This window comes from Nannospalax galili, unplaced genomic scaffold (assembly GCF_000622305.1).
Source record: "Nannospalax galili isolate Female #2095 unplaced genomic scaffold, S.galili_v1.0 scaffold444, whole genome shotgun sequence".
NCBI lineage: Eukaryota > Metazoa > Chordata > Mammalia > Rodentia > Spalacidae > Nannospalax > Nannospalax galili.
In genome coordinates, this window is record NW_008354022.1 from 3732063 (window position 1) to 3755721 (window position 23659).

General features: G+C 46.6%; 1 protein-coding gene across 2 annotated transcripts in view; it reads right to left on the minus strand.

Annotated features, from left to right (window-relative positions):
* The window catches only part of Rcc1l (RCC1 like), a 28974-nt gene extending 13100 nt beyond the window's left edge, over window positions 1–15874 (minus strand). Inside the window, exons 1-7 of one of the 2 annotated variants that reach the window (XR_003846791.1) lie at window positions 15473–15874; window positions 11975–12104; window positions 9912–10040; window positions 8751–8817; window positions 6614–6665; window positions 5627–5711; window positions 4009–4190 (exon numbers count right to left, since the gene is read on the minus strand). Coding sequence is in view for 1 of the 2 variants with exons in the window: in XM_008851113.3 (XP_008849335.1) it covers window positions 4009–4190; window positions 5627–5711; window positions 6614–6665; window positions 8751–8817; window positions 9912–10040; window positions 11975–12104; window positions 15473–15790 (963 nt within the window). In the remaining variant the exon portion in view is untranslated. The remainder of the gene's footprint in view (window positions 1–4008; window positions 4191–5626; window positions 5712–6613; window positions 6666–8750; window positions 8818–9911; window positions 10041–11974; window positions 12105–15472) is intronic. The other variant, XM_008851113.3, reaches the window with a different exon arrangement.
* Between the last annotated feature and the right edge of the window lie 7785 nt (window positions 15875–23659).

Consider the following 23659-nt stretch of genomic DNA (forward strand, 5'->3'; position numbering starts at 1 on the left):
TAAATAAATAAATAAATAAATAAAATCAAGGTTGCATGGGCTGCTTCTTCCAGGGTGGCTCCTTCTCTCTGTAGCCATGTGTTAGCCACACCCTTGGGCTTGGGCAGAGCTTGTTTCTAATGAGCAGAATTCCAGCAGAAGTGAGGGGCTGTCACTTCCAAAGTCAAATGGTCCAACATGGGCTTTGGCGTCACTGTCATTCTCTGGCTTTCTCATCTGCCAGCTCCTAAGCAGCCAGCTGCCAGGCTATGAGCGCTCTCCCCACCCCTTATGAAGTAGTCCACATGGCAAGGGATCAAGAAAGGTCTGGCCAGCAGCTACTGAATGGCCATCCACCAGCTAGGCACTGGGGTCTCAGAGGCCTGCATCCTGCCAACTACCAGCAGGGTGGGCCTGAAGGCAGAATCTTCCCAAGGAAATGCTTCAAGACTGCAGCTGTGACAGACTCAGATCCAAGAAATAGGCTGCACCACCCTGAGGTTCCTGACCCACCATGACATCAGAAATGTATGTTGGGGATGCAGCTCAGTGATACCATACTTGCCTAGCATGCTCAAGGCCCCAGTACCACAAAAACAAAACCAAAAATAGGCCAGGGCAGAGAAGTGGACAAATGAGAGATGCAGTGACGCCAGCCATTAGCAATGTATGGTAGAGACAACAACCGGGTGGGGGGATTAAGTAATTATTTTTATTTTATGTGTATGACTTTTCTGCCTGCATGTCTGTAAGTGCACCTGTGTTGTACAATGCCCACGAAGGCCAGAATAGGGTGTCACATCCCCTGAAACTGGAGTTACAGTTATTAGCTACCATGTAGTGCTGGGAACTGAACCTGGGTGTTCATCTCTCCAGACCTTCATTTTTTATTACAACTATTTTAATTTATTCTTCCTCTCTCTTTCTCCCTCTCCCGTGTGTGTGTGCACAGGCACACGAGCTGTCTGCACATGACACATCACACGTGGAGATCGAGGACAAATGTGGGACTCAGTTCTCTCCTTCCACTGGAGACTGAACTGAGGTTGTTAGGCTTCGTGGTGAGTGCTTTTACCTGCTGAGCCACCTCAATGGCCTGCAACCTTTGTAAATATATCAAAAACTACTAAATTGCACTTACTTAAAGTTGGTGAACTATGATATGTGAATTATATCTTCACTATTAAAACTTGGCCATTAGCTGCAAGTAACATGAGCGATGGATAGAAAGACGTTAGTTAAGGGCTGAGAAGATGCTCAGTTGGTAAAGGGCTTGCTGTGCAAGATGATGATCCAAGTTCCTTCCCCAGAACCTATGTAAAAAAAAGCTGGACCTGCCTGGGGAAGTAGATCAGTTGGTACAGTGCTTGCCTAAAATATATGGATCCTAGGTTCCATCCCCAGCACCACATAAACTGGATTTGTGGTAGATGCCTGCGCATAGTAACTTTAAGGCTGGCCTGGAATACATGAATCTCTATCTCACAAAAAAGGAGGGAGGGAGAGAGGGGGAGTGAGACAGACTTTACTGGGCATGATGGCACACACCTTTAGTCCCACCACTCAAGAGGCAGAGGCAGGTAAATCTCTGTGAGTTCTAGGCTAATCTGGACTACATAGTGAGCTCCAGGCTAATCACGACTAGATAATAAGACCATGTCTCCAAAAAAAAAAAAAAAAAAAAAACCTGGGTATGGTGTGTGCACTTGTCATCTATGGACTGTAGAGACTGAAGCAGGCAGATTCCAGGAACTTACTGGCTAGCCAGCCTAGCCTAATCAGGGACCCAGAGTTCCAGTGAAGAACCCTGTCTCAAAAATTAAGTTGGATGGGGCTGGAGAGATGGTTCAGCACCCACAAGGTGGCTCACAACCATCCCTAACTCTAGTTCCAGAGAATCTGATGGCCCTCTTCTGGCCTCTGTGGATACCACACATGGCACACTTACATTATACACAGGTAAAACACTCATACACATAAAAATAATTTTAAAAAATTAAGGTAGAGGGGCTAGAGAGATGGCTCAGTTAAGCCAGTTAAGAGCACTGGCTGCTTTTGTAGAGGACCTGGGTTCAGTTCCCACCACCCATAACTACAGTTCCAGGGAATCCGAAGACCTCTTCTGACCTCCATGGGCATTCACAACACAATGTACTTGCATACTTGCAGAAACATGCAAGAAATACATCTATACACATAAAAAATAAAAAATAAAAATAATAAATATTAAAAATATATAAATTAAGGTGGAAAGCTAGGCATGGGGGAGTATACACCTTTAATCTTAGCACTTGGGAAGTAGAGGCAGGCAGATCTCTGTGCGATGGAGGTCAGCCTGGTCTACATAGCAAGTTCCAGGCCAACTGGGCTACAGGGAGACCATGTCTCAAAAAGACAAAAAAAAATTAAGGCAGATGGCTCCTGAGGAACAGCCAGCAACACCTGAAACTGTCCTCTGGCCTCCACGCATACACATACACATGAACATGCACAATACACACACAAACACACACACACACAAACACACACACACACACACACACACACGCGCACACCAAAAAAGAATGATGCTAGTTATACAACAATTTTCACATTTTATGTTCAAAATATTTCTTAAAAAATGCTAAAATCTAGCCAGGTGTGGTGGCACATACCTTTAATCCCAGCACTCGGGAAGCAGATGCAGGCGGATCTCTGTGAGTTCAAGGCCAGCCTGGTCTACATAGCAAGTTCCAGGTCAGCTGGGGCTACAGGGAGACCCTGTCTCAAAAAGACAAAAAAAACAAAAAAAAAGCTAAAATCCAAGCAGTCATGGCAGTGAACACCTGTATCCCCAGCACACGGGAGACTGACCATGAACTGATGGCCAGCCTCATTTATAGCTCTTATATCTAAAATCTGTGCTCTAGAACCTACATTTTCTTTTGTTGAGACAGGATCTCACAGAACCCAGGCTGGCCTCAAACTTGCTATGTCACTGAGGATGATCCTGAACTCCTGATGTTCCTGTCTCCACCTCCCAAGTGCTGGGATTACAGGCATGCATCTCCATACTCAATTTATTTTGTTTTGGTGTTTGTATAGCCCAGGCTAACCTCCAACTTGCCACTACACTTGGCGATATATGTGCTACACTAAGGCAGGAGCACTCTGCGGTATCACAGGCACCTATGTAAACTGCCTCATAGCCCTTTCAGAACAAGGTGGGGCAAGACAAACCTAAAACAAACTTCAAGGGGCTGAAGACAGATGCTCAGCAGCCAAGAGCACTGGCTTCTCTTACAGATGATCCGGTTTGGTTCCCTGCACCCAGATGGAGGCTAACAACTGTCTGTAACTCCAGTTCCAGGGAATCTGACACCCTCTTCTGGCCCCCACAAGGACTTAGGTACATGGTGCACCAACATACATGCAGGCAAACACTCATACACACAAAATAAAAATATGCCTCTGCAGCAATTGGAGTGCTGAGTCTAGGGCCAGCAGGGATGTATACAGTAAAAACCCTGTTTCCAAGCACACACATAGCGGCTGCAAAGACAGCTCAGTGGTTAAAGTGTTTGCTGTGCAACATGAAGACTGAAGATCGAATTCCCAGGTCCCACCTAAATGCTAGGTGGGCATGGGCAGCCCATCCTGTAATTCCTGCCTTGAAAGGCAGAAACAGGGATTCCCCATAGCAAGCTGAGTAGAGACAAGACCTATCAGTGAGCTCTAGGTTTGATTGAGAGGCCCTGCCTCAATGAGGATGATTCCTGACATCAACATGCATGTGCACACAAGCATGGGTACACACACACACACACACACACACACACACACACACACACACACACCAGATAAATACCTGGGATTAAAGGTGTGTGCCACCATGCCTGGCCGATAAATACTGTCTTAAACCAGAGCCAACTCATCTTGATAGTTCAAACCTTCTCCTCTTTCTAGGCTCCAAGGACATGGAGGGACAGAGGCAGTCTGACAGTCAGTCAGGCCCCCACTGAGGTTCCTGAGCTTTCACTGTTTACATACCTGTGTGGAGTCCGTGACTGAGGCCAGCTGCAGGTACTCCGAGTTTCCCCAGCCAAAGATGCCTCCGTCAGCAGACACAGCCAGGCAGCAGTCGCCATACGTGGAGACCTGGACAATCATCACCCCTGTGAGGTCTCCACCCAGTTTGGTGGGCGCACTGGTGATGTTGTAGTGACCCAGGCCTAGTGCAACAGGAAATAGTGACATTTAACTCAAACCACTCACAGACTTGCTTTTCCCCAGAGGCTGAAAAAGGACACATTTGTAACTGGCATTATTTGAAATGCTGTAGGAATGATTTAGGTCTAAATCAAGTTGGAAGACTGAGATGGGAGGAACTAACTACTCTGCTAGTTCCAGGCCAGCCTGGGAAACACACACTCTGCCTCAAAGCAAAACAAAAGGCAAGTTAGAAAATCTTAGAAAATGAAATAGCACTATAGGATAAATCTATTAGATTTTGCATAAATTATAAGTAGTTGCTGTATTCTTTTTTGTTTTTGCAGTGCCAGGGCTGGATTACCACTGAGCTATATCCCCAGCCCTACCACAAGCAGCTACCTTTTTAAAAGGTATTTTTATTTTTGTCTTTTGTTTGTTTGTGGTTTTTTGGGTTTGGTTTTTTGAGTCAGGATCTCCGTGCAGCCCCAGATGGCCTAGAACTTGCTTTGCAGACCAGGGTGGTCTTGATCTCACAGAGATTCTCCTGCCTCTGCCTCCAGAAGGCCTGTACCACCATGCCTGGCTGTTTTAATTATTTTTAATTATGTATCTGTATGTCTGTCTGTGTATATAGGGCACATGCGAATGCAGTGCCCTCAGAGGCCAAAAGAGGACGTCAGATCCCTTGAAGCTGGAGTTACAGGCAGTTGTGAGCTACCCAGCATGGCAGTTGGGGATTGAACTTGGGTCCTCTGCAAGAGTGGTTAGGGCTCTTAACCACTGAGCCATCTCTCCCCAGTACAACAAGCAGTTTCTAATAAACTATTGGGCTTGCAAAAAAATAAAGAAGGGAGGCAAAATGGAATGCAACTGTAGGCCCAGTTACTCAGGAGACCAGGGGATGAGACCACTTGAGCCCACCTAGACAGCCCAGCAAGACCTCATTGGGCAGCCAAAGTGCCAAAGCATAGCAAAGCCACAGACTCCTGCATAAACCAGGTTCCTGGCCAGTGTCCCTTAACAACAGGCCAGGGTCAATGAGAGCACTCTAGAGAAAAGATCTTTAAGGCAGTTCCTGAAGGATCGCACAATTAAACTCAGTAAGACCTGAGTTCACAATCAAAACTCACTAAACCCGAGGGGAAGTGGCGCTGTGCGGGAGTCAGCAGAGCTAACAGACAGGCCTGCTCCCCTGCAGACTCCAGATGCTGGATAAACAGGGCCAAGACTCCACTACTGGTGGAGGAGCCTCTGGTGCCTCTTGGTTCATTTCTACAGAAACCAGCAGCAAAGGGAACAGAAAAGGATGCAAAAGATGGCAGTCCCCAGAAGCAATACAAGATAAGACCCAAATCTAGACCATGAACCCTTCAGCCCCTTAATGGCGCCCCACAACTGCAAAGGCCACAGTCCAAGACCCTGTACATCCGCAAGTGGGTGACCAGCACCTACCTACCTGTCTGCCCATCGGCGCCCCATCCACAAGAATACACTTCACCTTTGTCTGTGAGAAACAGGCTGTGGTCCTGACCACAGGCAACCTGGTGGACACACACACAGGCAGTTAAGAGTCAAGTGCTGCCCAGCTGTCTGCACACCTTATTCTCTGAAGCCATGCAGCCTAGCCTTGTCATCCTGTCCACTCAGTAAAGCCAAGCTGAGGTCCTAAAGTGAAAATCCAAACAGCTCTTCTCTCAGCAGTCCACGATGCTGTCCCTCCCTCTACCCTTTTAATTTTTTATGTGTTTAAGTGTTTTGACAGCATGCATGTTAAGTGCACCACATGTGTGCAGTACCCATGGAGGCAATGAGTCAGATCCCTTGAAGCTAGAGATACACAGTTGCTAGCTGCCATGTGGGTGATGGGAACTGAACCCAGGTCCCCCGTAAGAGCAGCCAATGCTCTGAACCAGAGCCATTTTCAAGCCCCTCCCTCCACCTTTAACTGTGGTCTCTTCATCCCCCTTCCCTGTTGGAATCTGCTGACTCCTTGCTCCTCACACTACCCTGGGAGGCATCCTCAGCCCCAAGCCTTGCTTACTGTCACTTCTGTCCCAAAGACAGTAAGAAACCACATTTGTGGGACATTTGTTCTGCTAGGAACTGTGCTAAGAAACAGCTAAGCCCATCACCCCAACCCCAGCAGAAAAGGAACCACATAGAAGTATGGTGACTTCCCCTAAATTGCTCAGCCAGTAAGTGAGGAGCAAGGACTTGAACTCACATCCATGAGACTAGGAAACCAGTGTAAGATATGCTCCATCCACTGCGACCTCACTCCCAAACCTTCTCCACTTCACCTTGCTCCCATGTTCTAGCATGGCCTCTGGTCTGTGAGAAGTAAGTCAATAATCTCTAATTTCTTCATCCCAAGAAGTCCCTGGCAAGTGTGCCTTGGCCCCATGCAGCTTGCAACCTTTCAAAAGCACTGCAAGCCTCTTACCTGAACCACCTGTCCATCGAAGTCCTGCATCCTATGGACTTTGTGACTCTCACTATAGCCAGAAGCAAATTGAGGAGAAGCAACAGATGCAGTCACCAACTCTGTACAGGCCTTACTCATCCCCTCCCCGGCCCCCCGCTCCTGATGGGCCCTATCTGCACAGTCACAGCCCCACAGGCACAAAGCAACTGTCAGAACAGTTCAAGGTCAAATAGAAGGCAGTTAGCTGAGGTTGGTTGATTTGTCTTTAAAGGTTTATTTCATCTTTAATTGTGTGTGTGGATATGTGCACCTGTGCTTACATGCCTGCAGCGGCCAGAGGCATCAGATCTTCTGGAGCTGGAGTTACAGAGGATTGTGACACCCACCCCCATGTGGTGCTGGGACACAAACTAGAGTACTGCAAGAGCAGTACTCACTCTTAACAGCTGAGCCATCTCTTCTGCTAATATTTATGTGTATGAGTATATTGCCTGCATGTATGTGAGTATACCCACATACATGGATTTCCCTGGAACTGGAATTAAGGATGGTTCCTAGCCACCATGCCATGTAGGTGCTAGGAATAGAACCCGGGTCCTCTGCAAGAGCAGTCAATGCTCTTAACCACTGAGCCATCTCTCCAGCCCCTGCTTGTTTGATTTTTTTTGGGTGCAGGGAATGGAACCCAGGGCCTACACATGCTGGGCAGGTGCTCCACCACTGAGCCATATCTCTCATCCCCTTACTGGGAGATTCTAGGCAGGTGCTCTACCACTGAGCCATGTCCTCCAACCTCTTACTGGGAGATTCTAAGGCAGGTATGTTCTACTGCTGAACCACACATGAGCCCCACACTGAGGAAATATAGGCAGGTGTGACAACCCTGCCACACCCCCAGCCCCTCACTATGGGACTCTAGGCTCTCACTGGGAGAGGTAAGGTAAGAGCTCTGCCACTGAGCTGTAGCCTCAGCTCTTTCTTTTTGTCTTTTGAGACAAGGTCTCGTTAAATTGCCCACCCAGGCCTTGAACTTCCAATCCTCCTATCTCTGCCTCCCAAGTAGAGTACTGGGATATAGACGTGTGCCACCAGGCCTGGCTTATGAAATGTTTTTCAACATCAAAATGAAAGGACTGAAATAAAGGGGAAAATTTTTTTTAGTTAATTTGATAAAATAATTTACAAAAATGAATTGTAGGAAGCTGGGCATAGTGGTGCATGCCTTTAATCCTAGCACTTGTGAGGCAGAGGCATGTAAGTCCCAGGTCAGCTGGGACTACAAGGAGACCGTCTCAAATAGAAAAAAAAAATAGGGGCTGGAGAGATGGCTCAGCAGTTAAAAACACTGACTGTTCATGCAAAAGACCTGGGTTCGAATCCCAGTACCTACAGGTCAGCTAACAACTGTCTGTTAACTCCAGTTCCAGGGGATCCGACAGCCTCTTCTGTCCTCCTCGGGCATTGTACAACACGAGTGCACTTACCTACATGCAGGCATAACACTCATACACATAAAATAAAATAATAAAATATTAGAAAAAAAAGTCAAAAAAATTAAAAAGTAAAAATTAAAAAATGAGTTGGGCATAGTGGCTTACACCTTTAACCCCAGCACTTGGGAGGCAGAGGCAGGTGGATCTCTGTGAGTTCAAGGCCAGTCTGGTCTACATACTGAGTTCCAGGCCACCTGGAGCTACAGGGAGACCCTGTCTCAAAGACAAAAAAAAAATTTAAAAATGAATTTTGATTGAGGGGCTAGCAAGATAAAATCAGTGGATAAAGGTGCTTGCTGCCAAGACTGCCTACCTAACTTTGATCCTCAGAACTCACGTGGTAGAAGGAGAGAACTGACTCCTGAAAACTGTCCTCTGACCAACACATACACATACACACACATACACTCCACACACTAATAAATGTAAAAATATTTAAATGTTTTTAATAAAGGCCGCTCTATACATGATGACCAACACTGTTCCCACCCTGCCAGTGATGGGACTCCCCCAAAACACAACTCCCCAGGCCTCTACTGAGCTAAGGGCACCCTCCCCAACATGAGGGACCCTGTCCTGCCTTCTGAAGGTATGTGGTCCAGAGTCATCAGAAGCCTTCATGCTACCTGTAATATGGGAAAAGCAGCACTGTGCAAACTCACCTGTACACTTCGTCCTCCACCACCTTCCGCCCGCACTGCCCGTAGGAATTGTTTCCCATGCTGAAGACTGAAAAAGCACCATCCATTAAGTCAGCTCTGTGGGTCCCCAGGACCACAGCACAGCAGAACTGGAGGGGCCCTATGGGACTCCACCCCTGGACCAACTGTGAACCTCCCGAAACTGGATCTCCCTCTCCCATACCCACAGCCTCCCAGCACACAGTCGGTGCTGTGGCAGGGTCTGGCACACTTCCTTTCCAGGCCCTGCTTCCACCTCTAGGGACTCAGGTAGAAAGGCATCCCCTGTATCTATCAGTGGGCCTCCTATGAGGCCAACTGCTATCTTCAGAGCTCCAGCACACACATCCTGGTTCCTTCCTGTTGTGCCACTTGGCCACAAGTTGGAAAGGGCCACCATACTGGCCTGTCGCTGGGAACAAGGCCTCTATGGGGCACATGATTCTGAGGTTTCCCTCATACCTCCAACCCCAAGCTCCTACATGGCCTCTCTCAGCAGCAGTGGAAAAGCCATCTATATCCACTGCCAGTTTCCTGACTTCACTGCCTAGGGAGCAGGAGGCCTTCAGTAGGGGTCTTGCTGGGATGGTGAGATTGTTCAGCCAAACCTAACTACCTGAGTTCAATTCCTGGAGGCCACATGGTGGAAGGAGAGAACAAACTTCCAAAAGTTGTCCTCTGAACTCCATGCCTGCACTGTGGCACACACCCCAAATAAATAAATAAGTAAAATGTTATGAGGTATTCTGCTGGCTGAGCATGGTGGCACATACCTGTGTTCCCAGCACTCCAGAGACTGAGGCAGAAAGACCAAGAGCTAGCCCAAGCTATATCAACACTCTGTCTAAAAAAACCAAGGGTTAGGAGGGCCTGGCATGGTAGAAGGCAGAAGCAGGAGGATCTCTGTGAGTTCCAGGCCAGCTTGGTCTACATACTGAGACTCTTAAAAAAAAAAAAAAAAAAAAAAAAACAGGATGCAGCAGGGGAGTACACACCTATAATCCCAGTACTAAGGAGGTGGAAGTAGGCAAAGAGGAGCTAAGACCAGCGTCTGCTACACAGCAAGTCTATGGATAGCCTAGGCCTCAAGAAGTTTCACAGTCAGACACCCTCATCTCCTCAGCCCCCAGCAAGGCCACTCACCGCCTTCGCTGTCTGTCAGGACAAGGGAATGCGCTCGACCACAGGACACCTGCAGCACCCGTGTCTCCTGAGGTCTGTCCAGGGGCAGCAGGACAGGCGAGGGCTCCAAAATGTATTCGTAGCCCCTGGCTGAACAGAACCACTGACTCAGTCACCTCAGCTCACACAGAAACCTAACTGCCCAACCCCACTGTTTTATGCAGGAAGAAAGTCGATGACAATGATTTAAAACATGCACATTACTGGCAAGGTTAGCCCGAGAAGCGGACTCCCCCATGCCTCCGCCTTGCCTCTGTGTCACTGAACTAGTGCTTCACCTCCTGAAGGGAATCTCCAGGGCTGGGCTGGTTGGTTGGGGAGAACACTTGCCTAGCATGCACAAAACCCATAGGCTCCATCCCCAGCACCTCCTGCAAACTGGGCCTGGTAGCACACACCTGTAATTCGGGAGGTGAAAGCAGGAGGATCAGGAGTTCAAGATCATCCTTAGCTACAACACCAGTTCAACAGACCCTGTCTCAAAAGAAAAAAAAAAAAGAAATCTTGAGAGCTGGACATGGTGGCTCACTTCTGTAATCCCAGGGCTTGGGCGGCTGAGGCAGGAGGGTCAGGAGCTCAAGGTCATCCTTGGCTACACATCAAGTCCTCTTGCCACCACCACCCAAGTGCTTTAAAAAAGTTTCAGTCAGGTGTGGTGCCACACACCTTTAATCCCACAATGTGGGTAGGAGGGAGTTCCCAGCCACCTGGGGCTACAGGGAGACCCTGTCTTTTTTTTTTTTTTTTTTCCTATTTTTATTTTATGTATATGAGTGTATTGCCTGCATGTATGTATGTAAAGCACATGAATGAAATGCCTACAGAGGCTAGAAGAGGGCACTGGATCCCCTGGAACTGGAGTTATAGACGGTTGTTAGCTGCCATGTTGGTGCTAGGAACTGAACCCAGGTCCTCTGCAAGAGCAGTCAGTGCTCTTAACCGCTGAGCCATCTCTCCAGCCCTGAGACCCTGTCTTAAATAGACCAAAAAAGCTTCAGACACCTGGATGAAAAACCTCCATCTAAGGCTTCTGTTCCACTTGAAAAATAGTTTTAATTTTAAAAAACTTATTACTGCCAGGCATGATAGCACACAACTTTAATTCCAGCAGTTGGGAGGAAGAGGCAGGTGGATCTCTGAGTTTGAGGCCAGCCTGGTCTACATAGTGAGCTCTAGGTCAGCCAGAGCTACATAGTGGAGACCTTGTCTCAAAACAAAAATTTTATTGTGTTTGTATGTGTATTATGTGTCTATGTGAGTGCAGGTATGAGTCCTGGTGTGCACATGCCACAGCATGTGTGAGGTCAGAGGACAACTTGTAGGTCAGTTCTCTCCTTCTACCTTATGGGTCCTGGGGACTGAACTCAGGTGGTTAGGCTGTGCAGCAAGCCCTTTTACCCACTGAGCCATTTCACTGGCCCACAGTCTAGGCACTTCTGAGAATTAAGAAATGAGTCAGCAAACAGAGGTGCCTGTCTCTTTTTGCCTAAAGGTTCCATGTTATGCTTGGTTTTTTTGGTCTTTTTGAGACAGGGTCTCCTGTAGGCCCAGCTGGCCTGGAACTCCATATGTAGACCAGGCTGACCTTGAACTCACAGAGATCCACCTGCCTCTGCCTTCCAAGTGTTAGACTCAAAGGCACATGCCACCATGCCCAGCTTAAGGTTCCATATTGTAACCAAAATAACTGGGAGGTTGAAAACACGCTCTAAGACTCCATCTAGTTGTGGTTTGGGCTGGTGTCTTGTTTTGTTTTGTTCAGAAATAAGGTCTCATGTAGCCCAGACTGGCCTCAAACTCACTATTTAGAGAGAATGACTTGAACTCCTGATCCTCCTGCCTCTACCTCCCAAATGCTGAGATTAGATGTGTGTCACAATGCCCAGCTCCAGCCCTTGATTTTTTTCAGACAGGGTATCATTATGTAGCTCAGGCTGGCCTCAAGCTTAGGATCCTCCTACCTCAATGCTGGAATGCCAACGCAGCCATCTTTATTGGTTGTAGTTGAGAGAAGACCTGCTTACTTTTATCCTTCCAGCTCCTGTGGAATCCAAGCTGAGAATCTTTGTTGAGTCCCATACCCCAAACTTTTGTGATATCCTTGGTTTTAGAGGACAGCAGTGTGAATCCATAGCCACAGGCAGCAGAGGAAATCTGGAAAAGAGTCCCCACAATGCATGCAACCTCAATCCTTTCGCAGTAAGTCACAAGCTAATTATCAAACCACATATTTCCCATAGTGACTGGAATTTATTGAGTGTTTACTGTGTGTTGGGCATGCTACTATCTCATTTGTTTATTTTTGAGACAGGGTCTGACTATGTAGTTCTGGCTGGTCTGGAACTCACAGAGATCTGCCTACCTCTGCCTCTTGAGTGCTGGGATTAAAGGCATGCACACTGCACCCAGCTGGATCTCATTCTTCACACTAAGCACAGGGTTCTCATGCCCCCACCATGGCATAGTCTAGCCTGGAAGCTGACACAAGGTCTTAGTTTGACTCTTGGCCCCACTCTTCACCAGCTGTGTGGCCTGAGAGGGATTATTTACCCTAGTCTCTAGATATTTCTCCCTATAAAAAGGACAAGTGCTGACGAGATGGCTCAGCAGATAAATGCCCTTGCTCCCAGGCCTGATGACTTGAGTTCCATTCCCAGGACCCACATGGTGGCAGGAGAGAACTGACTCCTGCAGTCTGCCTTCTGACCTCCATAGGAGCACTGTGGCAATGTGTATGCCTATGTACCACATACACACTAAATAAATAAATAAATAAATAAATAAATAAATAAATAAATAAATAAATGTTAAGGAAATAAGAGGGGGCTGGAGAGGTCACTCTGCCGTTAAGAACACTGACTGCTCTTGCAGAAGACCAGAGTTCAGGTCCCAGCACCCACACGGCAGTTCACAATCACCTGTAACTGCGGCTCCAGGAGATCTGAAGCCCTCTTCTGGTCTCTGTGGGCACTGCATGCACATCATGCACTTAAGCAGACACACACATGCACATAAATAAAAATAAGTAAATAAATCAATGAAATTAAGGAAATTGGAAGCTGGAGAGATGGCTCAGTGGGTAAGAACACTTGATATACAAGCATGTGGACCCAAGTTCAAATCGCCAGCACCTATATAAAAGCCAGAGATGGCCAAAGAAATGCAACTTCCAGTGGAAACTTAATGTCTGTCGGAAGCACTACTTCCAGTGTGGGCCAGAAGTAAACCAAGTGTGGGTTGATTCTATAATCAATCCTAGTCCCATACTAGACAGAGTAACCACATTCTGAGCTAGTGTGGGTGGGTCAATCTTGGTTTTACACTTGATGTCCTGAGGTCCTCTCAAACAAACTTCATCGTAAGTCAAAGTCGTCAGCCTAATGACACCCCACTATCTCTCAGCTGTTTAAGAGTTTATGAGAAGCTCACTGGCTGTCTCAGGGATCCATGTAATTCTTACTGAGTCCTAAACAGAGATGCCAGATACCACTCTCCACAATCCTCCTGCCTCAACCTCCTGAGCAACCAACTGGCCAGGAACTTTTTTTTTTTTGTCTGTTTGTTGCTTTGTTTGTTTGTTTTTGAGAGAAAGTCTCACTGTGTAGCCCAGGCTAGCCTAGAACTTTCTATGTAGACCAGGCTAGCTTTGAACTCACAAAGATCCACCTGCTTCTGCCTCCTGAGTGCTGGGATTAAAGGCCCTAAATTAAGTATTTTACTAAAATTTGATTTGTTGATACTTTGTTTAATCACATCATTCAAAAGTAATGTGTCTCCTTTTGTCATTTAACATTTTCCCTTCTAAGAGTCATTTAGGACACTTATGCCTTGCACCCTTGCGCTGGCCAAACACCAGATCTCTGGTCTCCCAGAGCCACTGTGCTTCTGGCATGGCTGGAGCTCCACAGATACGGCTTGAACAAAAGGATGGAGCCAACTGGCCAGGAAATAGAAAAGGTCTATAAATGATGGTCCAGCACACTAAGATTTTTCTCATCACTTAGCGGTGCCTGTTTAACATTCAACAAATATTTGATGGGCACATGGTACCACTTGATCTCTTAATGTGTGAAAAGGCTTTCAGGGACATCTGACCATGTCAGTTTAAGTAAAGGCCTGTGATGTCAATGCACCAGGAAGAAACTTCCAACCAAGGTTGTGTGAAGAGGTTGGTGAACATCTTCCCAAAGGGCAAGAATGACAGCAGATAGGGCTGAGCCTACTGTCACATAGACTTGTCATCTCAGCACACAGAAGGCTGAGGCAGGAGGATAGAAAATTGTGAAGCCATCCTGGACTACACATGGAGTTCAAGGTCAATCCGGGCTACATAGCTACTGTCTGACTCTGATACAAAGCAAAACAAAACAAAGCAAAGATGTTAGCTTTTACCACTTCTCTTCAACACTGTACTAGAAGTTCCATCCCATGCAATCCCCCAAGAAAAAGAAATGAGCAACCAGCTGGGTGTGGTGGCTCACGACTTTAATTCCAGCACCTGGGAGGCAGAGGCAGGCAAATCTCTGTCAGTTCGAGAGCCAGCCTAGTCTACAAAGTGAGTTCCAGGCCAGCTGGGGCTACAAGGAGACCCTATCTCAAAAAGACAAAAAAAAAAAAAAAAAAAGGAAATGTGCAACCAATTAGAAATGAAGACATAAAACTATCTCTGTTCACAGGCAATCTGTATATAGAACATGCTGAGAAATACACAAACATTCACAGAATAAACAAGTTCAGCAAAGTCCTAAGACATAAGATACAAAAAAATAACTGGCATGGCCTGGTGGTGTACGCCTTTAATCCCAGCACTCGGGAGGCAGAGGCAGGAGGAGCTCTGTAAGATCCAGGCCAGCCTGGTCTACATAGCAAGTTCCACACCACATGGGCTACAGGGAGACCCTGTCTCAAAAAGACCAATAATAATGATGATGATCATAGTTATAATGAGAACTGTAGGGCTAAAGGTATAACTCGGTGGTAAAACACTTGCCTAGCATGTGATGTCCAGGATTTGATTTCCACTACAACAAATAAAACTATACTTCTCTACTCTAGCAATAAATACTCCCAAAGTAGGGCTGGAGAGATGGCTGACTCCACACACATTCATACAAAATAGATTAACGGAGGATGGAGAGATGGCTCGGTGGTTAAGAGCACTGGCTGCTCTTGCAGAGGACCGGGGTTCGGTTCCCAGCACCCACAAGGCGACTTACACCCATCTGTAACTCCAGTTCCAAGAGATCCAACACCATTACACGCACGTGATGTACTTAGATGCAGGGAAAACACTCATACATGTTTAAAAACTTACCAACAAATCAAAAGAATTTTTTAAAGTCTGTAGGACGCATAAGCAAGGTCAGCAGAGTCACATCGTAGAAGATAGACATATCTTAACAGCCACCCCATTGCCTCCCCCAGCGAAAGCCAGCTGCTCACATAGCAGCCTCCCGGAAGTCCCGCCACACAGGGGCCAAAGTGCCCGGATGGGGGTCGCAGCCACGGCGCTGGGAACCCACCTTCTGGTCCAGTTCCAGGCGGTAGGGCACCGGCTGGATCCTGCGGCGAGACCTCAGGCCGGCGCGGCGTTCGGGCCCGGAGGCCGGCAGCACGAAGCTGGGCACGCCAAGCGCTCCCGAGAAGCTGAAGCCCCACACGAATACGCGGTCGCCGCGGGCCGCACAGTCGCCCACGTACTGGAACACCGGCGCCTCAGCCTCCGCCTCGGCCGCCTCACGCCGGCTACGAGAACGCCCCGCCGGCGTCCAGTGCTCACGGACCGGGGCCGGCCACTTCAGCCGCCGCCCCAGCAGTACCCCGGCCGCCGCCACCGCCATCCTCCGTTTCACGCCTCAGCAGCTCCTAGGCGCCACCATCTTGCGTCACCCTTGACCTCGCGGCCTGGCGCAAGTGGATGCGGTCATGTTTGCTACTGGCTGATGCAAGTGCCTTCGGGGAAATCCGGCCATCTTTGCTGCTGGCAGGAAGCAAAGGCGCCTAATGAAGTCTGGCCATGTATGTTAGTAGTGGTCAGCAAAGGTGCCGAAGGAAGTCCGGCAATGTTTACTATTGGTTGATGGCAAAGGCGCTTGGTGAAATCGGCCATGTTTACTACTGGCTGATGACAAAGGTTCTGAAGAAAATCCTACCATGTATGCTGCTGGCTGCTGGCAAATGCTCTGAGAGAAATCCAGCCATGTTTACTATTATCTGATTGACACAGACGCTAAGGGAAATCTCTGCCTGCATTGTCTGTCAGCAGGGGACTTAAAATGAGTGTCCCAGTGTCTTGTGAAAATTCATGTTAATTAGGGTCTTTATGCATCTCCCTGCCCTTTGTCATTCTTTTTAATGGCGGTATTTTGTTTCTGTTTTTTTAGACAGGGCCTCACTATGTAGCCCTGGTTGACCTGGGACTTGCTATGTGGACCAGGCTGGACTCAGACTCACAGAGATCCACCTGCCTGTGCCTCCCCAAGTGCTGGGATTACAGGTGTGCACTACCACGCCCTGTCTGTCATTCCTTTTTTGTTCTTTGGTGTGTGGTAATTTTTGTGGTGCTGGGGATTAAACCCAGGGCCTCATACATACTTAGGGTATGGGTTAACACTGAACTACACTCCCCAACCCTAGGAATTTTGTTTTTATAAATGTTGGAAGTAACTCCCAAGTACTGGGATTTCATACCCTAGCCACCATATCAGGCTCGACTTTGACTTGTTCTGTTTTAATGATTTATTTGTTTGGCTCAGCAATTAAGAGCACTGGCTGCTCTTACAAAGTACCTAGATTTGGTTCCCATCACCCACATGGTGGCTAACAACCATCTCTAACTCCAGTTCCAAGGGATCCTATGCCCTCTTCTGGCCTCTTTGGACAGTGCATGCATGTGGTATGAACAGGCAAAACACTCATACATATAAAACTTTTTTAAATGAATAAATCCAGCCAGGGCTACAAAGTGAGACTCAGTCTCAAATAAGTAAATAAATATTTTTTTAAAGAAAGATGTTAATATTTATTTTTAGTTTATTTTGTGTGTGTGTGTGTGTGTGTGTGCTGAGCCATCTGTCCACCCCCAAACTCATTTCCTACCTGGCCTTCATGTGCCCTTCTAGTCTGCTTTGGATTTCAGCTCCAAAATACAAGGGTAAATGGAGAAACACACAAAATAAGGTTTTTGGTTTTGTTTTTCCATAGAATGAGAGGCTTGGGTTTGATGGTGGGTGGGATCTACTGGAGCCTGTTGTAACCCAAAACAAGGCTTCCAGGATGCAGTCCCCACTGCAGATAGCTGGCTTCTTTGGCTCCTCACTGTATACTACTTGGCTAATTGGAACTCATCCTTTCTTTTTCTGCAGACAAGTAAGGCAGCCCAGGTTGGGCTTGAATTCACTATGTAGCCAAGGATAGCCTTGAACTCCTCCTGATCCCCATGCCTACATCTCCCTAGTGCTGAGATTACAGCACCAGACCCAGTTTACTCGGTGCTGGGGTAGAACCCAGGGCAAGCACTCTACCAACTGAGCCACATCTCCATTCCCAGAACTCGTCACTTTTTTTTTTTTTTTTTTTGGTCTTTTTGAGACAGGGTCTCCCTGTAGCCCCAGCTGTCCCAGATTCACCATGGAGACCAGGCTGGCCTCGAACTCACAGAGATCCACCTGCCTCTGCCTCCGGAGTGCTGGGGTTAAAAGCATGTGCCACCACGCCCAGCCAGAACTCATCACTTTTTAATCACTCCCAACACCAGCTCAAAGTATTGTCCTAAAATATGATGAGTATCTAGTCTTCAAAGTGTGTGTCCTTATGTAGTTAATGTTTTACCATGATGGGGGCCTGTTTGATAAAGGAAAAGTCACTAAGATGGAATAGGGGGCTGGAGAGATGGCTCAGCAGTTAAGGGCACTGACTGCTCTTGCAGAGGACCAGGGTTCAATTCCCAGCACCCACATGGTGGCTAACAACCATCTATAACTCCAGTTACAGGGGATCTGACTCCCTCTTCTGACCTCTGCAGGCATTGCACGATATGGGTGCACTTACATACATGCAGACAATACACTCTTAAAATACAAAATAATGAAAAAAAAATTTTTGGTCTTTTTGAGACAGGGTCTTCCTGTAGCCCCAGCTGACCTGGAACTCACTATGTAGACCAGGCTGGACTCAAATTCACAGAGATCTCCCTGCCTCCGCCTCCCAAGTGCTGGGAATAAAATATTTTTTTAAAAGGTGGGGTAGCTCAGTGGATAAAGGCACTTGCCACACTAACAAGCCCAATAAACTAGTTAGGATTTTTTTAAAAAAAAAAAAAGGCACTTACTACCAAGCCTGGTGATCTCAATCCCCAGAACCCACATGGTGGAAGGAGAAAACTAGCACCTGAAAGTTGTCCTCTGACTCCACACATTCACACAAAATAGATTAATGGGGCTAGAGAGATGACTCGGCAGTTAAGAGCACTGACTGCTCTTGCAGAGGACCCAGGATCAATTCCCAGCATCCATATGGCAGCTAACATCCATAAATCCAGTTCTAGAGGGAGGAATTCAGTGCCCTCTTCTGACCTCTGTAGACATTGCATGGCACATGTGCACTTCCATACATGCAGGCAATACACTCATACACTTAAAAAAATTATAAAAATATTTAAAACAGTAGGTTAACAGTCAATAAATAGAAGAGGCAGCTGGGAAAAGGCTTCTCAGAGGTCTCCACTCAGTGGCATGTAAACCACCAAGGAGGCCAGCAGTCAGCCAGGCTATGCACGGTTGCACCTATGATATGCTTCCTGTTGCCATAGAAACTAAAGCCCTTCCTAAAAGGATACCTCACCAGAGGTCACTATCCCCAAGATGCAACTGCCTCAGCTCATAGCCTCCAGGCCCATCTTTCAAGTCTGGTCTCCATGGGCAAGGAAAGATGGTCAACACTGGAAAAGCTAAAAGTAAGCTGGGCATGGTGGCTCACACCTTCAGTCACAGCAGGGGCAGGCAGGTCTCTGAGCTTGAAGCCAGCCTAATGTACAGAGTTCCAGGCCAGTCATTGGCTACATAATGAAACCTTCTCTCAAAAGAAAAGTAAATAAGTATTCAATAACCCTAGGTGGATCTCTCAAATTTCTAGAACATTTCACTTTTTTAATATATAATTTTTTTGTAAATTTATTATTGAATTTTTGTGTATTTCATACAGAACATCTTTTTTTTTTTTTTTTTTTTTTTTGGCTTTCTGAGACAGGATCCCCCTGTAGCCCCTCCTGGTCTGGGACTCACTATGTAGATCAGGCTGGCCTTGAACTCACAGAGATCCACCTGCCTCTGCTTCCCAAGTGCTGGGATTAAAGGCATGTGTCACCACATCCGGCCCATAGGAACATTTTAATCAGTCTTAATCATCTTCATACCTCCTTCCCCATTGGCACCCTCCCATAGGAATTCATACATTATGTTGTTTGTGCTAATTCCTATTGTGTCAAGTTAGTGTCCTCAGACATCCCTCAGTACAAGTTCATCCAGTGAGGTATAGCCAGCCTATCTAGAGTTCCTCCAACTAAGAAGATCAGTTCTTCCTCACCCAGCAGTAATCAGCTGCCAATAATTCTTCGACTAAGATTGGGACCTGATGCCCATTTCCACATTACGTTTCACTTTTAAGAGATATCCAGGGGGGCTGGAGAGATGGCTTAGCATTTAAGAGCACTGGCTACTCTTGCAGAGGACCTGGGTTCAGTTCCTAGCACCAACATGGCAACTAACAACCGTCTATAACTCCAGTTCCAGGGGATCCAATGCCCTCTTCTAGCCTCTGTAGGCATTTCATTCATGTGCTTTACATACATACATGTAGGCAAAGTACTTATACACATAAAAATAGATTTTTTTTTTTAACAGAAATATCCAAAGAAACCTTTCCTCATCTAATATTGGAGTTGAGTACATGGCACAATATTAGCTGAGCCCACTAGGTGGCAGTACTTGCCCATTAATTTTGTAGTTCCTGTTTTTTGAACCTGGTTGACCAGTCTTGGCCAATCTAGAAATACTTTAAAGGTCTGAGGATGCAGAGTGCTTGACTAGTGTATACAAGGCCTTGGAGTCTATCTGTAGGACCATAAAAATAAACGTGTTTGAGGGGGTTGGCTGTTTTGGTTTGGTTTTTTGGTTTTGGGGGTTTTTTGGTCTTTTTTAGACAGAGTATCCCAGTAGCCCCACCTGGCCTGGAACTCATTATATAGACAAGGTCGGCCTCGATCTCACAGAGCTCCACCTGCCTCTACCTTCCAAGTGCTGGGATTAAAGGCATGTGCCACCATGACAAGTAACATTTGTGGTTTTTTTAAAAAAATATTTTATTTTATCTGCATGTGTGTATTGCCTGCATGTGTGTAAGTATACCTGTGTCACGCAGTGCCCTCGGAAGTCAGAAGAGGGTGTTGGATCCCCTGGAGCTGGAGTTACTGACACTTGTGGGTGCTGGGAACCAAACCTGGGTCCTCTGCAAGATAAGCCAGTGCTCTTAACTGCTGAGCCATCTCTCCAGCCCTGACATTTGTGTTCTTTGAAAAAGGGTCTCCTGTAGCCTAGATTGGCCTTGAACTTCCTTTGTTAGCTAAAGATGATCCTTCTGACTCCACCTCCTAGGTTCTGCAGTTACAGTTGTGCACTCCCAAGTCAACCTCAATTTTTGTTATATTTTATGTGTATTTGCAAGTGTCTCAGCATATGTGTAGAGATCAGTGGAAAACTTGTGGGAGTCAATTCTCAGGTCATCAGGCTTGGTGGGTCAAATGCCTTTAACTACTGAGCCAGTTCCCTGGCTCAATTAAAATATTAAAAAAAAATTATTTTATTATTTTTTAAAAAATATTTTATTTTCATTTTATGTGTATGTGTGTGTTGCCTGCATGTAGGTAAGTGCACCGGTGTCGTGCAATGCCTGAGGAGGACAGAAGAGGCTGTTGGATCCCCTGGAAATGGAGTTACAGACACTTGTTAGCTGTCATGTGGGTGCTGGGATTCGAACCGGGATTTCTGCCAGTGTTCTTAACCACTGAGCCATCTCTCCAGCCCCCAAATATTTTATTTTTTAAATTTTAAGTTTTGTCTAAATGTATTTAAGTACACCATGTGTGTGCAGTGCCCCTAGAGGCCAGAAGAGGACATCAGATACCCCAAAACTGGAGTTACAGACAGTTGTTAGCTACCATATGGATGCTGGAAACTGAACCAAGTCCTCTGCAAGAGTAGCTAGTGCTCCTAACCACTGAACCATCTCTCCAGCCCCCTTAATTTATAAAACTTAATATACCAGGGCTGGAGAGATGGCCCAGCAGTTAAGAGCACTGACTGCTCTTGCAGAGGACCCAGGTTCGATTCCCAGCACCCACATGGTGGCTACGAATCATCCTTAACTACAGTTCCAGGGGAATCCGAAGCCCTCTTCTGACTCCATGGCATTGCACAACATGGCATTGCACAATACATGCAGGCAATATACTCATACACATAAAATAAAAATAATAAAATATTTTTTAAAACACAATATACCATGTCTCCCTGTCTCCAAACTTCAAACCCTCCCCTGCACATGTGTCTGCATCACTTTGTAAAGCAGAACAAACATCAAATCTCAGCCCTTAAAAGTTTACAGGGGAAGGCTGAGATCCTAGCAGACAGCCTGAGAAGGTTAGTCCTGACCTCTATCAGTGTAGCAGCTGGAATCTCGGCAGACCAGACCACCAGAGTCTGCCAGGTTCTGGCCTCCCTCTGGCATAGGGGCTGAGAATGCAGGGGACTGCCTGAGAGCACCCGGATCCTGCCTCCACATGGTAGATCCAAACCTTAGAAGGAAGCCTGAGTGTACCTGACTGGAACCTGACTCGGACTCCTGTGGGTGCTCTTGAATAGCTGATCTGAAGCCATTGGTTCCCTCCAAAATAAAACCTGAAACCTGTACCAACCAGCTTTACATAACCAATAAGGAAAGGACCTAGGCATCCCAATAATACAAACAGAAGCATACTTCAACTTAACTCTCATATCAGAATCATAAACAACAAAAGAAATTCACATGCCAAATTACAATGGAAGAATAATAAAATGGAAAGCCAAAACACCATGTCCCCATCAAACTCCATCAGTCCTGTAAAAGAGTTCTACAAGGAGAATGCCCTAGAGATAACCAAGGACACTCAATGTAAAAGAACAATCATAAACATGATCAAGGAATTCAACAAATTTAAAGAACACATGAACAAACAAATCAAAGAACTAAAGGAAGATAAGGACAAACTTCTAAATGGATTCACAAAAGACAAACATTGAAGCAAACTCAGGCAGAAATGAAGAAGGATGTGCAAAACTCAATAAACCAACATGAAACAACAGGGGAAAGCCTCACCTCTAGAATGAATGAAATGGAAAACAGAATATCAACACTGGAGGATAAAGCTGAAGAATTGGGCCACTCAAACAAAGACTATGGAAAAAATTTTAAAACACAGGAATGGAATATGCAAGAGATGTGGGACACCATGAAAAGACCAAATCTATGGATCATAGGAATAGAGGAAGGAGAAGAATTTTAGGTTAATGGTGTTGACCAGATCTTAAACAGGATTGTAGAAGAGAATTTCCCGAAATTAAGGAAAGACATGCCCATAAAAATACAGGAAGCACATAGAACACCAAATAGACAGGATCAGAAAAGAAATGCCTCATGACATATCATAGTAAAAATACTAAATGTACAGAACAAAAATGTTAGGGTTCCAAACAGCAGCGGTTTCCCCCCTCCCCAACAGGGACCTCACCTTGACCTTTGAAGTCAAGGGAAACAAACTCTGCTGAGAAGCAGCCTGCCTTTCCTCTGATCTCCAAAGATAAGATAAGCAGATTCTACCTGTTAACCAGAGATTTTAGAAGTTGTTTATCACAACAGCTTTTCTCTTATCTTAAGAGGGAAAAAGTAAACACTTCCAGACCCTAATCCTACCTGCTTTTCCTGCTTCCCCCTCCCTGATTTCTCCCCCAAACATTCCCCTCTTCTACACCCTAAAGCCCCCATATATAAAGTCCCTGCTCACAGCCCATGGGCTGACATCTTTGCCTTCCCTGCCCTTCCCTGACATCTTTCCCTTCCCTGAGGGAAACGTGTCCCGTGCGAAATAAAGCTGTATCCCGCTGAGAATTCCATCTGTGCCTCGGTGCCTCTTCCATCCATCCACTCGTGCTCTCCACTGCATGCTCTCTCCAACATTTTTATCTATCAGATGGTGCCGAAACCAGCTCTTACTTCAAGGGACCTCGCACGTAAAACTTTCGGACTCGCTTGTCGTTACTGGCCGCTGCGAACACCACTGATTCGGCATTAAGGTACACTTCCACCCTCTATCTCTCTCCCCTCTCCCGTTCCTTTCAGCTCTCTCTCCCTCTCTCTCTCCCCTTTCCCCTGCACTACTCTCCGCCAGTTCTCTTTTCATCTCCTTTCCAATCAAATTCGGTCACTCCCAAACCTCACTCAAGGCCACTGGACAGCACTGGTTTCCGCGACCGTTGGATTGCCCAGCACGGTTACTGTGCCTGTCCACTCCCACCTGGGAGTCAGACCTGCCTCCCCGTCGCACTCAAATCCTTTTCCCTACCTCAGCTCCCTTCCCTTCCTCACTCCTGCCATTTTTTGCCTTCCTCCAACCTCTCACC